The 15,602-nt window shown below is 46.1% G+C and overlaps 1 protein-coding gene and 1 pseudogene across 2 annotated transcripts; both read right to left on the reverse strand.

Moving 5' to 3' along the window:
- Positions 1–9,734, reverse strand: MBOAT4 (membrane bound ghrelin O-acyltransferase MBOAT4; the record flags this gene model as incomplete). Its single annotated transcript, XM_080928944.1, has 3 exons — positions 1–958; positions 3,956–4,180; positions 9,616–9,734. The coding sequence occupies 3 exons, from the start codon at positions 9,732–9,734 to the stop codon at positions 1–3; spliced, it is 1,302 nt and encodes a 433-aa protein (XP_080785070.1).
- On the reverse strand, positions 7,697–8,004 carry LOC308429889 (large ribosomal subunit protein eL36-like; annotated as a pseudogene). Its single transcript has one exon. The product of its transcript is annotated as a large ribosomal subunit protein eL36-like (transcript).
- Positions 9,735–15,602: the final 5,868 nt, after the last annotated feature.

Here is a 15,602-nt window from a genome sequence, read left to right on the forward strand (position 1 = left end):
TCAGTTACCTTTGTGTTTTCTCTTCACTAATAGGAAAAGCAAAAGACAGTACACTACCGGGAAGATACTGTTGTAAGAACAGCACAGCCGGCAGAGAGAGGAAAGGCTCCGGCCCTCCACCGCCAGCATTACGTAGGCAATGATGAGCTGGGTATGGACCCAAGTGAGGGATCTATAAAGCAACTGCAGGGGCCAGGTTCTGATGCATACACTGGCAAAAATGTGGATCAGATAATCGGCTTTCACCATTACAGACCAGCACAGGAAGCCAAACACCTGCCCAGGGTGGAGTCCGTGCCACCAGGCAGAGAAGGCAAAAGTCTGCAGCAGGGGCCAGCGCCGGCTCTTCTGGAAGACAAGCCGCCTGAGCCACCGGGCTGTGCTTCGGTTCCACTGCCTCGCGAAGAGGGAGATCCTGTGGGTAGTTTCCAGTGTCCAAATATCCACGTCGGGGACGTATCCCTCCTCTCCAGGCCTGTGGCCAGCCTCAGACCCAAAGCCCGCCGCGTGGAGGAGGGAGTCGTCCAGGATCCAGTGGGAGTAGTAGGTGAGTTTAAAGAGCGCAGCTGTGGACCACATGGCGTAGATGCACTCCAGCTGTTGGCAACCATCCAGCCCAGCCCCAGCACTCAGCGCCCTCCTCAGCGCCACCTTGACACACTCCAGCCCAAGAATTTGCAGACCCCTCCAGGTCAGAGCCCAAAAAGAGATACATGGATACAAAGAGCTTGTTCTTTGGACACAAGCCTGAAATCTCTGAAAGGAACACAGGGAGCCTCCCAGGAGGGCAGGAAAAAAGAGCAGGTAGCTGAAATAGGGAAGAGCATCCCACAGGTGCTCAGACAAAGAGCTCCTGGTGCCCTTCCACGCTGCCTCCACCTTCCCTTCACAAATGTCCAGTGAGAGGGACGTGACTCTCTGCGTCAAGAGCATGAGGGAAGAAAGAGTGATGTAGAACCTGAAAGACATATATATACATATATGAAGCCACAATGCATTTATCCCCTCGCTCCTGTTCTAGCGTCTCCAACCTGCCCACAGATCTCATAGCAAATCACACTCCACAAACACTCTTAGACTCCTTCAGAACTGTGCATTATTCCAGGGCAAACCCACTAATCATATCAGGCAGTGGTGCGCACTCCTTTAATCCTAGCACTGGAGGCAGAGGCAGTTGGATCTCTGAGTTCGAGGCTAGCATGGTTTTCAGAGCAAGGTTTCCAGGACAACACAGAGAAACCCCCATCCCCACTCCCATGCATACATCTGTTGCACACTTATATGCTGTCATGCGGGTGCTGGGACTTTCAGAAGAACAGCCAATGTCTCCACCTCCCAGTTATAATATTTCAGAATGGCTTATAAACCGCTGCAGAGATAACTCAGTGGACACTTGAGGCTGACAACCCCAGTTCAATCCACATGGCAAGAAAAAAAAAAAAAAAAAGAAAGAAAGAAAACTAGATCCCAAAAGTTGCTCTCTAAATTCCATACTAATATGTTGTGTACAACAAATCAGTTATTAATTAATTAGTTAATTAATTAATTAAAATGTTCCTTTAAAAAGAGAACAGCTTACAAATATTTGGATCAGACCCAGCGTGGTGTTGCATACCACACTCAAGAGGCGGAGTCAGGAGGATAGTGAATGGGAGGTTTGTCTATACTGTAGAGTGAGTTCTAGATCATCCCATACATTAAAAAAATAAAACCAATAAAAAGAAATTTAAGACTGGAGACATGGAAGAAGTCTGGTGGGCAAAATAAACAAGAATTAGTGAAAAGATGATTCTAGGAAGTTCGGGTGTCAAATATAAGCCAGGCCCTGACTGTGATGTTCCAGTGGCTGGAGACGCACACTGTAATGCATCAGGCTGAGTGGTGGTACCTAAGCAGGTGAGGTTTGCTTTCCACCAGCTTTCTGAACTCTCTCCATGATAGCCTTGGAGACCCTGTTGGCGAAATTGCTGAGGACAGCCAGAGAAAATGACAGTCACACTATATATAATCAAGAAGCCAGCACGGTCCCCAGTCATGGTTGTGTCTGGTTCTGACTTAAGGTCATCAGATCCTCTTGACTGACTTACCCTGAGAGCAGGGTCACCTCTAAATGCCAACTTCCTTTCTGTTGCAGGCTGTGCCCCGGCCCCAAGTTCACGTTCTGAACTTCCAAGCCCTAGTGCCTCAGTGTGGGCATGTTTGGAGACAGAGTCTTTAAAGAAGCAGTTAAAGGGGACGGAGAGAGTTAGGAGCACTGATTGTTCTTCCAGAGGCCCTGACTTCAATTCCCAGCAACTACATAGTAGCTCACGTTCATCTGTAATGAGATCCAACATCCTCTTCTGTTGTGTCTGAAGACAGCTACAGAGTACTCATGTACATTAATTTTTTTTAAACAAGCAATTAAAGACAAGTCGTCACGGGCAGACAACACTCATCCAGTGTAACTAAAGAGATAGGACACTCACATATGTGTATGATCAGACACACACGTGTGATGACCATGTGACAACCCAGAGAAGGCAGCCATTTTATAAGCCAAGGTGGGAAGCCTCAAAGGCAGCAGCCCCTGTGCCTAGATCATCTCCAGCCCCCAAGCTGTGGACAGACAGCTCTGCTGCATGTGTCACACAGTTAGAGCTGGCTTTGCCGTGGCAGCTCTGGATAGCTAGCACAGATTTTCATTGTGTAGATACCCAGCTTTCCTCCCACTCGGAGCCTGTTCGACTTGCCCGGCCTCCCTCAGGTCCTGGCTTCCTTCTGGAGTCCTGATTCACCACATCCAGCACAATAATTCTGCCCACGTACTATCTAACCTATCCCAGAGAGTCAAGCCTTAAGTCATTCTCTATCGCTCGCCCCAACTCCACGGAGTGTGTGTGTGTGTGTGTGTGTGTGTGTGTGTGTGTGCATGTGTGGAGGCCGAAGGAGAACATGCATGTCTTGTTCCATTGATGCCTGCCTTATTCCCTTGGGATAGAACCTGGAGTTAGGCTGGCAGTCAAAGAGCCCCAGTCATTTCCTGTCATGGCCCCTCTCCCAACACACACAGAGCTGGAGTTAAAGCACACCTGGCTTTCCCCCTGGTCCCTAAGATTTGAATTCAGGCCCTCAGATTTGCATAGCATGCACTCCTGCCCACTGAGTCATTCCTCCAGCTCAGGTCTGAAGTCCTTGGTGAACACTGTCTTATTTTTCTGTGTGTGGCTTCTGAGATAGGGTCTTCTGTATCCCAGTCAGCCCTCAGTTACTATGTAACTGAGGGTCACCTTCAACCCCTCCTAGTGCTGGGATTACAGGCAGGTGTGCCTTGTCTGGTTTATCATCATAATTTTTAAAGGATTCAGATGCAGCGGGAGTGGCCGATCCGCTGAGCTAATAGCAGATTAGAATCAGACAGGTGACCCTCCCAGTACAGTCATGAGTGACACAGATCTGTGGCAGCAACAGGGATCCAGGAACTTTAGGTCTCGGGCTCAAGGAGTACTTTCTTCCCGAGTATTTGTCAATCCGACTGACTCACAACACTAGCCTGTAATTAGCTCTTGGTGTTTGTCCTTTGTTGCTTTCAAGATTGGGTGGAGGAAGCGATGCTGAGCCTGAATAAAGATAGCAGCCAGCAGTGGGCAGCCAGGCCCTCTGTGATGTGGCTGTGTCAAAGCAGCCAAGGCTGAGATGAGCAAACTGTCACTCCCAGGCACAGTGTCAGCTACAGCCTGTGGGCGATACTGAGTTCTATAGACTGTCACGGCAGTACGGTGCCTAGTTACAGAACTGCTTGGCATTGGCTCAAACACCACAGCCTATGCTGAGAGCTACTGTTAACTTTGTAACCCTTTTCAAGGAAAGGAAGCTAAGCCTTGGGAGAAATTTAGTAACTTAATTAAGCACATGCTCCACAGATGTGTGAGGGTTAGAATAAGCTCAGTACAACCAAGCAGACAGGGACCTTTACCTCACAGGTGGGGGCTCACGCAGGTAGTATTCGGTGTAGTGAAGACCCAGGTGGCACAGGGTCTGCCAGCCCATCTGAAAGAAGAAGGCCAGCCTATGGACCTCCTGTGGACTGAGGGAGGAGACCAGAGCCACAGCACAGAGAGCAGGGATGAAAATGAGCAGAGAGTAGGGACCCATGGCAGCCAAAGCCAGGACACCTCCTCCAGCCAGGAGAAAGAGGTACCTGAAAGAAAGGGACAACAAAGTGACATTTAGGACAGTTACTTTTGCATGTCCACTGTATGAATGGTTGTAGCCAGTAGGAGCCTATGGTGGTTTGAATGAGAATGCCCACCATAGGCTCTTATGTTTGAATGAGTTAGTGGAACTGTTTTGGAAGGGTTAGGAGGTGTGGCCTTGTTGGAGGCAATGAATTTGGGGGTGAGCTTTGGGGTTTCAAAAGCCCACCCTGTTCTCTCTCTCTCTTTCTCTCTCTCTGTCTGTCTTCCTCTACCCCATATCTGTAGATCAGGATATAAGTTCTCAGCCTGTAGATCAGGATATAAGTTCTCAGCCCAATGCCTCTGCCTGCCATCATGCTTCCTGCCATGATACTAATGGGCTAACTCTCCAAAACTGAACAAAGCCCCAGTTAGATGCTTTCTCTTCCAAAGCTCGCCTCTGTCACAGTGTCTCTTCACAGCAAGAAGAACAGTAGCTAAGACAGTCTCAGATTGGCAATGGGCTCATCAAGATCTGACTGAGGAGCAGTATAAATGAGTGTGGAAATGCCATCACCCCCAACCCCAAAGCAAACACCCTTTTCTCCCTCCTCACAACATTCCCATCACCCTGTGCATCTGAGGGAGCTGGAGAGAGGCGACAAGGTGCCTCCCTCACACAAGTGTCTGAACTCTTAAGCAGCAAATCTTTATGTCAGCCTTTTGTCCTCAATGCTGTATTCAGCTCTTAGGACCTCATGGTTTGCTGTTTTGTTTTGGTCTGGTTTTAAGTTTTTATAGTTTATCGACTCCCTTATGAAAATTTGCAATTACTGCAGATCAGTCATTGCAGGGTGTAGATTGTTCTGAAGCTGTTTGTATTTTAATGTTAATTCCGCTTCCCCAAGAAGGGCTGCCTAGTCACATACTCCTGAGGTGACTTTATCTGAACCTTCCCATTTTAATTAGTAAAATAAAGGAAAGCCAGTGACTGGGTGGGGCGAGGGAGGTGGAGAGAGGAGAGGTCTGAGAGGTCAGAGAGGAGGGTGGAGGTCGTGGCAACATGGAGGTTCCCAAGGACCAGCTAGACCCAGGTGGGATTGATTGGTGTTAAAAAGCTATGAACATTAAGGATTTTATAAGTCTAATATCTCATATAGAAGGACAGTTTGTATCTTTGTCTATTTGATGCAGTCTTGTTATGTAGAGGGTTTGTGGATTGAGAGTGGGATATATAAAACTGAATGAAAAGCTATTGGGCTGTAGAGTTGTATTTATGTGGGATTTTGGGGTACAGAAACACCCCGGGACGGAGGTGGAGAACAGGCAGTAGAAAACCGCCGGGGAACAAGTTGTGTGAACGGAGTGAGATCCGGGTGGCAGCTCGGACAGGGCAACTGAGGTGTGCGTGGCTCCGTATCAGGGTCGGGCCTGAGGAGTGAGACCTCAGGGCCGATAGAGAGATAAAGAATTTATTTCTTAATATTTACTGGAATAGCAGGGTCTTTTTATCTTCTCTCCGGCACAGGACGGGTCTCTTCCCCGCTTTCCTCACTGTGTTCTCAGCTTCCCTTGCCACTGCCTTGTGGTCTCTCTTCATCTCATGCAATTCAGGGCTTCCTTCTTCGTTGTGGAAGCCAAAGAACCATACAGGATATTGGTTATCTTGCTATTCCCAAGTGAGATGCGACACAAAGAAAAAACAACTTGCTGGGCACAGTGTCCTATGTCTGTAATCCCAACACTCTGGAGACTGAGGCAGGAGAATTACACATCCTAGGGCCCGCCTGGCATATACAGTGCTAGACCATGTTTTGAAAAGACTGAAAGAGAAAAAGGTTTCGTCTGGTATGGCTTTGTATATTTGGCCAGGTTTTCCCAGTTTTCTTTCTTAGAATCACTGCCTTCCTTTGGTAAAGAACATCAGTGGTCATTCATTGACGCTGAAGTAGTCACATGGTCAACGTGTCTTCCATGACTGTCTTCAAGCATCCAGGGAAGCAGAACACAACTGTCTTCTTCAGCAATGAAAGGTACCTACATGGAAGCAGTAGCGTGTGTCCCAGTCCCTGCTCGGAAGCCTCAAGGAGGGCGAAAAGTCTAAAAGAACCCTTATTATATGGACTTGGTTCTTCTTTATGTAGTATATGGAAGGTTTTTCACTTCCGTCATGCCAAATTGGTAATGCTGGAGGAAGGCATGCAGATATGTGTAGGATGGGCTAGACTGAGCATGTCAAGGTGAGGGGACAAAGTCTGCACCTTTCTGCTACTCAGATTGTGGAGATACTATCACTGGGGGTGTGTTCCTGGGTGAAGTGCCTGGCACATGTTAGCAACAGTTACTTTCCTGAGACCGGCAGAAACCTCAGTGTGAGACACTTCATTCCACATCATTCAAGACCATCCCTGGGCATTCTTTTGAGGCTATTCTTGGGATCCTCGCCCCAATGAACACTGCGACCTCAGCCTTCCCTTGCAGTGTGTGCTGGTTTGAAGGAGAATGGCTCCCATAGGTGCATATATTTAAGTGTTTGGTTCTCACTGGGTGGATGGCTTAGGGGGGTAAGTGGCCTTGTTGGAGGAGGGGTGTCACTCAGCCTCCCTGCTCTAGCACTGTGCCTGCCTGTAGTCACACTGCCTACCATAATGGTCATGGATTAACCCTCAAAAACTGCAAGCAAACCCCCAATGAAATGCTTCCTTTTAACAGATGCCTTGGTCCCGGTGTCTCTTTACAGTAGTAGAACAGTCACAAAGCCACTATATGAAAATAAAGAGGACATTTATTCCTTGTACTGCGGAAGTACAAGCTAGTGACACACACACGGAAAACAGAATTAAAGGACTAATAAACATCAAGTATCTACACATGTATACAGTGTAGGATGTAGAATCTGCTGAGTGCTTTTGACTTCATTTCTAGGCTTTCAGCTAGTACTGAGCAATACAGAGGAGGCAGAGACCAGGCAATCGAGAGTTGAAGAGCAGCCTGGGGTATCGTGAGACATATCACAGAAACAAACAAGTAAATAATCATGACGGTTAGAGGTATGATTCTGGTAGAACCCTTGATAGCATGTCCAAGGCTCCCAATTCATCCCCAACACTGAAGTGAGCATGGCTGCAAGGGACAGGAAACAGGCTCTTTCCCCCTTCACTTTATAGGTAAGGACAGGGTGCCTCAGAATGCTATTCACATACACAGTTCAGCATGCTAGAAGCACACTCTATTTCGAAGAGGTCTTAGTGGAAGATGCTTCTGAGACGTCAACAGGCCATTGGCCAAAGCCACCTCCTAACTTTTCTTATCTAGGAAACTAAGATTTTTATTTAATGGAGGGGTGTGTGTATGTTCACATGTGTGGGTATGTGAGAAGAGAATTAAGACTCAACAGTCTTGGGGCTAGAGAAATGGCCCGATGGTTAAGAGTGCCTATTGCTCTTGTGCTCTTGTAGAGTTCAGGTTTGATTCTAATCATCCTTTTTTTTTTTTTTTTTTTTTTTTTTTTTTTTTTTTTGAGGCCGAGGGTTTACCAATCAATCTTTCTTGGCCACCGCCTTCCTCATGGCTGCCAGCACGTTGCTCAGCTCCTCCTGCTTTCTCTTGGCACGGATATGTGTGCCCACCCTCTTCTTGTGAGTGCGTGCTTATCCTTGGGCACTTTGAGCATCTCCATTGTGCACCTCTCGTAGGGAGCGAAACCGCACACCTCCCGGATGATGTCCCGCACGAACTTGGTGTGCTTGGTGAGGCACCCGCAGCACCGGCTGTGTCTCGCTTGCTGACGTTCTGTCACCTTGTCATCCTTGTTGAGGCCCATGGCCATGAGGTAGCGCAGGGCCATGGCTGCTGCTCTCCGATGGTGGCCGGGACAGAAAGACCTAAGCATCCATACTGAAAGCACCACAACTATCTGCAACACCAGTTCCAGAGAATCTGATGCTCTCTTGTGACTTTCATCAGCTCTTGTACACACATGGTGCATATGTGCATATTCAGACACATATATAAAAATATTTAAAAAGCAAACAAAAAATATTATAATTAAGCAATCTCAGCCCTACAGCAGCTGCGTGGGATTTATGTTCACCTGGCTTTAATGCTTTGTGAATCTTCCTATATGGAAAGCTTCCTCATAACTGTTCCCCTAAAGCCAGGTGGTAGTGACACATGCCTGTAATCCTCAGAGCAAGTTCCAGGACAGCCAGGACTACACCGAGAAACCCTGTCTCCTAAAAACCAAACCAAACAAATGCCTGTCCCCCTATGGCCATCTCCTAGAAACAAGGATAAGGACCATCTGCCAATTGTCAACACAGTACAATATATTCTAATTTGGTTAACCCTAGTAACTGTAAGTATCAGATACAGCTAGATTTGACTTAAGAAGATCCACTGGTTCTAAGAGATGATGCTTAGCGATGGAATGCATTTTCAACATGTGCCAAGCCCTGGATTCAGTCCTGAACAACACACATGTGAACAGACATACACAAACATGAACAACTGAACACCACACACATCTGGACACACACATGAATATACACATACATAGCACCAGCATTTTCAATATGTGCCAAGCCCTGGGTTCACTCCTGAACACCACACACATGTGGACACACATGTGAACACACACATACACACAGCTTCACTAAATAAAAATCTTCGTTTCCTAGATAAGAAAACTTAGGAGGCAGCTTTGGGCAATGGTCTGTTGACTTTTCAGAAGCATCTTCCACTAAGCCCTCTTCAAAACAGAGGGTGCTTCTAATGTGTTCACAAAGAAAACACAAAACAGTTAGATCTTTAGTGGCAATGATTTTAGACCGACTGAGGTATGATCTACCAAGATTTGTTTTGAGTTATTTCTCAAAAACAAAACAAGCAAAGAAACAAAGACATCTTTAAAAACTCATACTCGGCTATAGACTTAACACATGAGCAAGGCTTTCTATACTGTTTAATTTTATGGTAAGTAAAATCCTATAGATCTAAGTAAGACTGCTGGAGAAAGGATGTGTGGTCAGCACAGTGGTTTACCTTCCTGGACTCTGGGATAATCTCAATGCAAACATGAAGTTAATTTCTGAGTCAGATTTACTCTAATTTGGTGGTTCTCAACCTACAGGTCGTGACCCCCCCCTTGGGGTCAAACATCATCCATCCTATACATTAGATATTTCCATCCCAAATCATAACAGTAGCCAGATTAAAGTTATGAAGTAACAACGAAAGAATAATTTTCTGGCTGGGGATCACCATAGCATGCGGAACTGTATTAAAGGGTCACAGCATTGGGAAGGTTGGGACCATTGACAATCATCAAACACTCAACCATGCACACATTACAAATGGGGAGTAATTAACGTGTGACCCTCGTGTACAGAGCACTCCGTGCTTTCCACCCTGGTACTATAGTCCTAGCAAGAAAAGCAGTATTAGCCATCCAGCCTACCTGGCCCGGGTGGAAAAGGAATCCATGCTGCAGAGATAATTAAACAGAAGCGCAAAGGGGAAAGCAGCCCCTTGATAAAGAGATACAGGATGGAGAAAGAAGAGCTGGAGCCAGTCCATCATGAACCTGGAGCGCACTGTTCTTCCTAGAGTTCCTAACCCTTGTGCAAGGGAAGTCACGACCGGGCTCCCCGTGGCCTTTTTACGTGGTGTAGAAATACCTGCGGGGCAGAGTGAGACGGAAGCGCTGGAGATAAGCAATGTAAAGGTTGGCGTCCCAATAAAGGGGCGGAGCCATGGAAACCAAAGCACGTGGTGTTCTCTCACCGCGCAATGTTTACTAAAAAGTCACGCTCAGAGGCCATAGCAGCGAGGCATATTATCTGCCTTTCCGGCCGTCACGTTCTCCTGTATTTCCTTCACTAAGTTAATGGGAAAAATCAATGGTTGTGGGCAAAAAGGCCGAGGACCAAAGGATGCAGATCCACAAGGCAAAAAATAAGACTCCTCTTCTCAACTACTGTCTCTTAGAGTGACTTTTCTTCCAGAGTAGCACCGCCCCTCCCGAATCACAACCCTGTTGCTGGATTAGTTTATTTTCTGCCTCTGATAAGCAAAGCGGGAGATCTCCAAGGGGCAGGTTCCTATTTCATTTATCACATCTCCAGCACAGACGAGCGATACAAATATGTTTTGTATTCAATAAACATTTATTGAAGTTAAGGTTTAGAGAGCACACAAGTGTGGGAGGAAACCTTTTTAAATAAAATCTTTTCTTTGGGAGATTGGTAATGTAGAGACTCCCTTGAAGCAAGACAAGAGTGAGAAGCCATCTCTCAGCTAGTGGAGAACTGTCTGCTTAGCGTGGACATGGCGTGGGGGTCCGTATCCAGCCGGGACTCAGTACATTTGAGGAGGGAGCTGCCGACCATGCACTCAGCACTCTGGTGCCACGGAAGGAACGAAAAGCCTCCGGAATCTTACTCTCGCGGATCTCAGTTCTGGGGGAGACAGTACAATAAATCAATTCATCTTAAAGAGAGCTTATGAAGAAAACCAATCAGAATAGAAAAGTGGCCTGCGTTTTACTACAGGATGCCATGTTCTGGACATCTGTACCCCCCCCTCGAGGCTTAATCGTCAAGGTGATGGCATTAAGGGGTGGAGGTTTGGAATCTCTGTATGATTAATGTCTTACCAAAGGGCTTAACGGAACTTATTTTCACTTCATGCGGCTGTAGTGACGCACACCATCCATCCGTGAGGAACTAGTCCTCATCAGAGAACCTATGGTACACTGATCTCAAACTTCCCAGCCTATAAAATTATGGACCAAATTTCTATTATTTAGCCCCGACACATGCCACATAAAACACGCTAGAGTCAGAGGGTTCTGAGAACTTCACCTTTAACTCAGCACAGCCGTGCCAGCAATTCACTCTGCAAATATTTATCTCTCATGTTCTATTACCTAATTCTCATCACCATCCAGGTCTCCTGGTGTCTCTGCTCTTGTTTGTGTTAGTTAGGTCTTAGGGCTGTTGCTTGCTCCTGTTTCTCCATTGAATTTGCTACAACACGTTCATTTTTCAAAGACTTGTGCGTGGGTGTGGGTGGAGAGGCACCCATGGAGGCCAGAATGCCTTATCAGTTCCCTCGGAGCTGGAGTTACAGGCATCTGTGAGCCATCTGTCATAGATGGGACCTCTAAAGGAGCAGGACTCCATCTTAAGCACTATCCGGTGCCTACCTCACACTCTGCTCTTCAGCCGTATCCCTTCCTGAGACTTCCTTCTGTGTCTTCTCTTTTAGTCTTGCCTCTTCCTCTGCTTACTTTCTTTTTAAAAAAAACTAATTTCCTTATTGTATGTACATGACTCCTGTTGTTTTTATCGAATGTTAGGAAAAAAAAGATGTCCCGGGTTTCAGCACCAATGTTAGGAAAAAGATGAAGGGGGTGGAGTTATGCTCCATGGAGGTGCAGTGAGGCCTGGGGTCAAAGGGGGATACCTCTGAAGGACCCATGTTGGGACTCCCTTTCCCCTGAGGGATTTATTCAGGGCATGGGGAGGAGAGTTAATAGGGTAGTAGGGACAGAGAGAGAGAGAGAAGTAGAGGAGCAGAGGCTGGCCATGAGCACATTGTCGGGGGGGGGGGGGGGGATAGGGAGAGGGGAGGGGGGAAGAGCAAGAACACAAAAGGCCAAGAGAGAGAGAAGGGGGCAAGCAGCCCCTTTTATAGTTTCAGGTAACTGTGGGGTGGGATTTACAGAATCCCAACAATTACACTGTCAATATTGAGTCAGACCCACCAGAAGAGGGCATCGGATCCCATTACAGATGGTTGTGAACCACCAAGTAGTTGCTGGGAATTGAACTCAGGACCTCTGGAAGAGTAGTCAGGGCTGAGCCATCTCTGCAGCCCGCTCATTTTGCTCCTTAATTCTAACCTTTTATATCATTATCCCTAAAATCTGTGCAGCCTGCTAGTGTCTTCATTTCCCCCTCCCAACTACTTTAGCCACTTCATGTTTTTTTCTTTTCAAGGCCACTCTAATACATAATCCTCATCTTCTCTCACTCCATTTGCCTCCTGCTCTTGATCTGATTAACTAAAATCTGAGTAAGCACCCTGCTTTCCTCGGTGTTTCACCTCCAACAGTTATTAAATGAAAGGGGTCACACATTGTTACCTTGCTAGTATGACAGCCTCATGGTGATGGTACGGAGCAGCTATGGCTGCTCTCCTAGTTAATATCCCTCTCAGGGAATAGTACAGAGCTCACGGCGGCCACCCTGAGCCCCTAGACTGGGAAATTATTTTCTGAGCTACACACTTAACCCTACCACACCCAGGTCCTGCTTGAGCCCTGCAAGTATTTCAACTGAAAACCCAGAGTCTCTGTGGTTACGAGCACTTTCCAGATGACCTAAATTCAATCCCCCCAGCACCAATATGGCATTTCACAACCACCTTATAACTCAGCTCCAAGAATTGGACACCTTCTTCTGGCCTCTTTGGGAACACATATGCATGTAGTATACATGCAGGCAAAAGATTCATACACTTAAAATGGAAAATAAATAAATGAGGCTAATTAAAAACAAACAAACCAAGAGTCTAGCAAGATGGCTCAGTGGTTAAGAGCACTGGATGCTCTTCCAGAGGAGCAAGGTTCTACAGTCTGCATCTACTTGGCAGCTCACATCTGTCAGGAACTAGTTCTAGGGGGAACTGACACCTTCTGGCCTTTGAGGTCACCAGGTATGCACTGGTTCATACATTTACATGCAAGCAAAGCTCCTATATACATAATAAAAAATGATAACACAATACAACCTGTAAACCAATAATAAACCAAGTAACAAAAATAGCATCAGATATGCAAATCCCAGTAGAGTGACAAAGTATGAATCAGTTAAGACAACAAAACTTCTTTAAAAGATGCTAAACCTCTAGTAACAGCATCTAGTGAGAGCGAGCAAGAGAACTCAAACCAAGGATCACAAACATGTTCAAAGGCACAGACAGCTGGCTAAGAATGGAGTATTGAAAGAAGAATCCAATAAAGAGACAGGAAGACTGGAAAAAAGAAAAAAACACTCTGAGATGCTAGAAGTGAAAAACGTCTGGTTTGAATGAAGTCACTTCTATTGTCTCAGGTATTTAAATGATTGATCCGAATTTGGTGGTGGTGTTAGAGGAGGCGTAGGAGGCTTGGCCTTGATGGAGGAAGATGTCCCTGAAGGTAGACTTTCCGTTTGCCTTTTCTATTCTGCGCTTGTGGTTCCAGATATGAGCTCTCAACTTCCTGTTCCTGCCAGTGTGTCTGCCAAATTGCTGCCTTGCGGTCATGGACTCTTATTTTTCTGGATCTGTAAACCAAAATAACCTTTTTCTGCCTAAAGGTGTGTTCAGTCATGTTTTATCTCAGTATCAAAAAAGTAAGAACAAATAAACTGTATATAGCCAGGCCTTTAATCTTAGCACTGGGGAAGCAAAGGCAGAAGGATCTCCGCCAGTTCAAGGCCAGCCAGAGCTGCACAGTGAGATTCTGTCTCAAAACAACAACAAAAACACCAACACAAATAACCGCATGGGAAAACCTCAGCATCAGGACAGACCAAGGAGAGAACAGTGTTTGATCTTATAGACACCTGCAGGAACTAGAACAATCCAAGGACAAAGGTGAAATAATCATATAAAAAGTACAAATGGGGGCTGGAGAGGTGGCTCAGTGGTTAAGAACACTGACTGCTCTTCCAGAGGTCCTGAGTTCAATTCCCAGCAACCACATGGTGGCTCACAACCACCTGTAATGAGATCTGATGCTCTTTTCTAGTGTGTTTAAAGGCAGCTGCAGTGTACTCATATAAATAAAAATAAATAAATCATTTTTTCCAAGTACGAATGGTAATTCCAAGATCTACTCAACAGTCTAAGACAAAGTCTATGAGTTACAGACATACAAGGTGAGAAATCTTATCCTAAAATAAAAAGTTTCAATAGAATTATGACAGGAAATGCCCCCACAGTTTTAGGGAGACATAGGAAGCACTTACAGGAAACACTAGACAGGCAGACGAGAAAAGAACCTCCCCTGTTATGCTGTAGTTAAAACACTAACTTAGAGCACCCAAAAATAAAAAGTGTATCTAAAATAGAAAACTGGTTCATCAGAGCGACAGTGGGTTGTTCAACCGAAACTTTAAAAGTCAAAAGAGCTCACTACAATGTATTTCAAATTCTGGAAGCCAACAACTGTTGGCCCAGAATACTGCACCCACTAAAGCTACCTGTCACAGCTAATGCAAAAATAAACACACACACACACACACACACACACACTGACAAAAACAGACTAAAAGAACTCATGACCAACCACTAAGCCAGCTCTACAGAAGACCTGAAGGAATCTTTCAGACTGAAAACAGAAACAAACCGCTCTGAGAGACCACAAAAAAAGAATAAACCACACTGGTAAAACTGTTAAACAAGACAGGAAATAAACCACCACTATAAAGAGCAGGAAGATGGCAGGAGTCAAAACTCCGAATGACCAAGAATGACCTTGTGATCCTCCCTGGGTTGGATTTATAGATGTGCTCTGCCAGAGCCAGTGTGCCGAATGAACTCAGGGTTTCATGCATGCTAAGCAAGCATTGTACCATCTGAGCCAACATCCTGTCCCCCACCCCCATTAAGACATTTCTTAATGTGATTAGAGTGCATTACCTAATTAAGAAATACATTCTCCCAGATAACCTGCGGTGGACCTGATTCAAACCGTTTAGTTTTCAGGGAAGCACTGAAGCTTCCCAGGAAAAGAAGAAATTCCACCTTGGGCTTGGATTTCCAAATGAAAAGTCCCAGTTTTGATCTGCGGGGTTTGAACTTGCACCGCAGATCCCTAACAAATTAATTCCTAGCAAAACCCTCGTGATTCATATCTTCTGCCGGTTCTGCTTCTCAGAGTGAACCCTGATTATGCCTTCTGGGACTTAGAGAATTAGAAGACTGCTCAGGGGCGGGGTTGGGGTGGGGTGGGGGAGTGTACTGGGTGGCAGTAGTTGGAGGTGGAAAGTCAGCTTGATTTCTTCAAAGTGTAATAGCGTGGAATAAACATGCCTCAGAAGTACATACATATGCACACACGTACATACTTGTAATGAGAAATTTAAAAACTGGATTTGATGTTCAAAAGAGATTTTGACAAGAAAAGCTGGAGGAAGGTGAGCGAACAAACGATGAGGGGCAGGGCTGCTGGGGTTAGGGTTGACTTGATGGAGTAAACACTGCTAAGTAGATAAAACGATTTCCCAGGGAGGCAGGCCCGCTGGGTCTGCGGGTGAATTTCATCAGTAGGAGTGAGGCAAGCCAAGCGGACCCCGGAAAAGCAAACCATCCGCAGTACGCAAGCGCAAACCGGCAAAGCAGAAGGACGGTCTCTCAGGCCACGCCCCTCCCGGCGTTGCCAGGCTCTGCAAT

This window comes from Micromys minutus (genome assembly GCF_963924665.1).
Source record: "Micromys minutus genome assembly, chromosome: 14".
Lineage (NCBI taxonomy): Eukaryota > Metazoa > Chordata > Mammalia > Rodentia > Muridae > Micromys > Micromys minutus.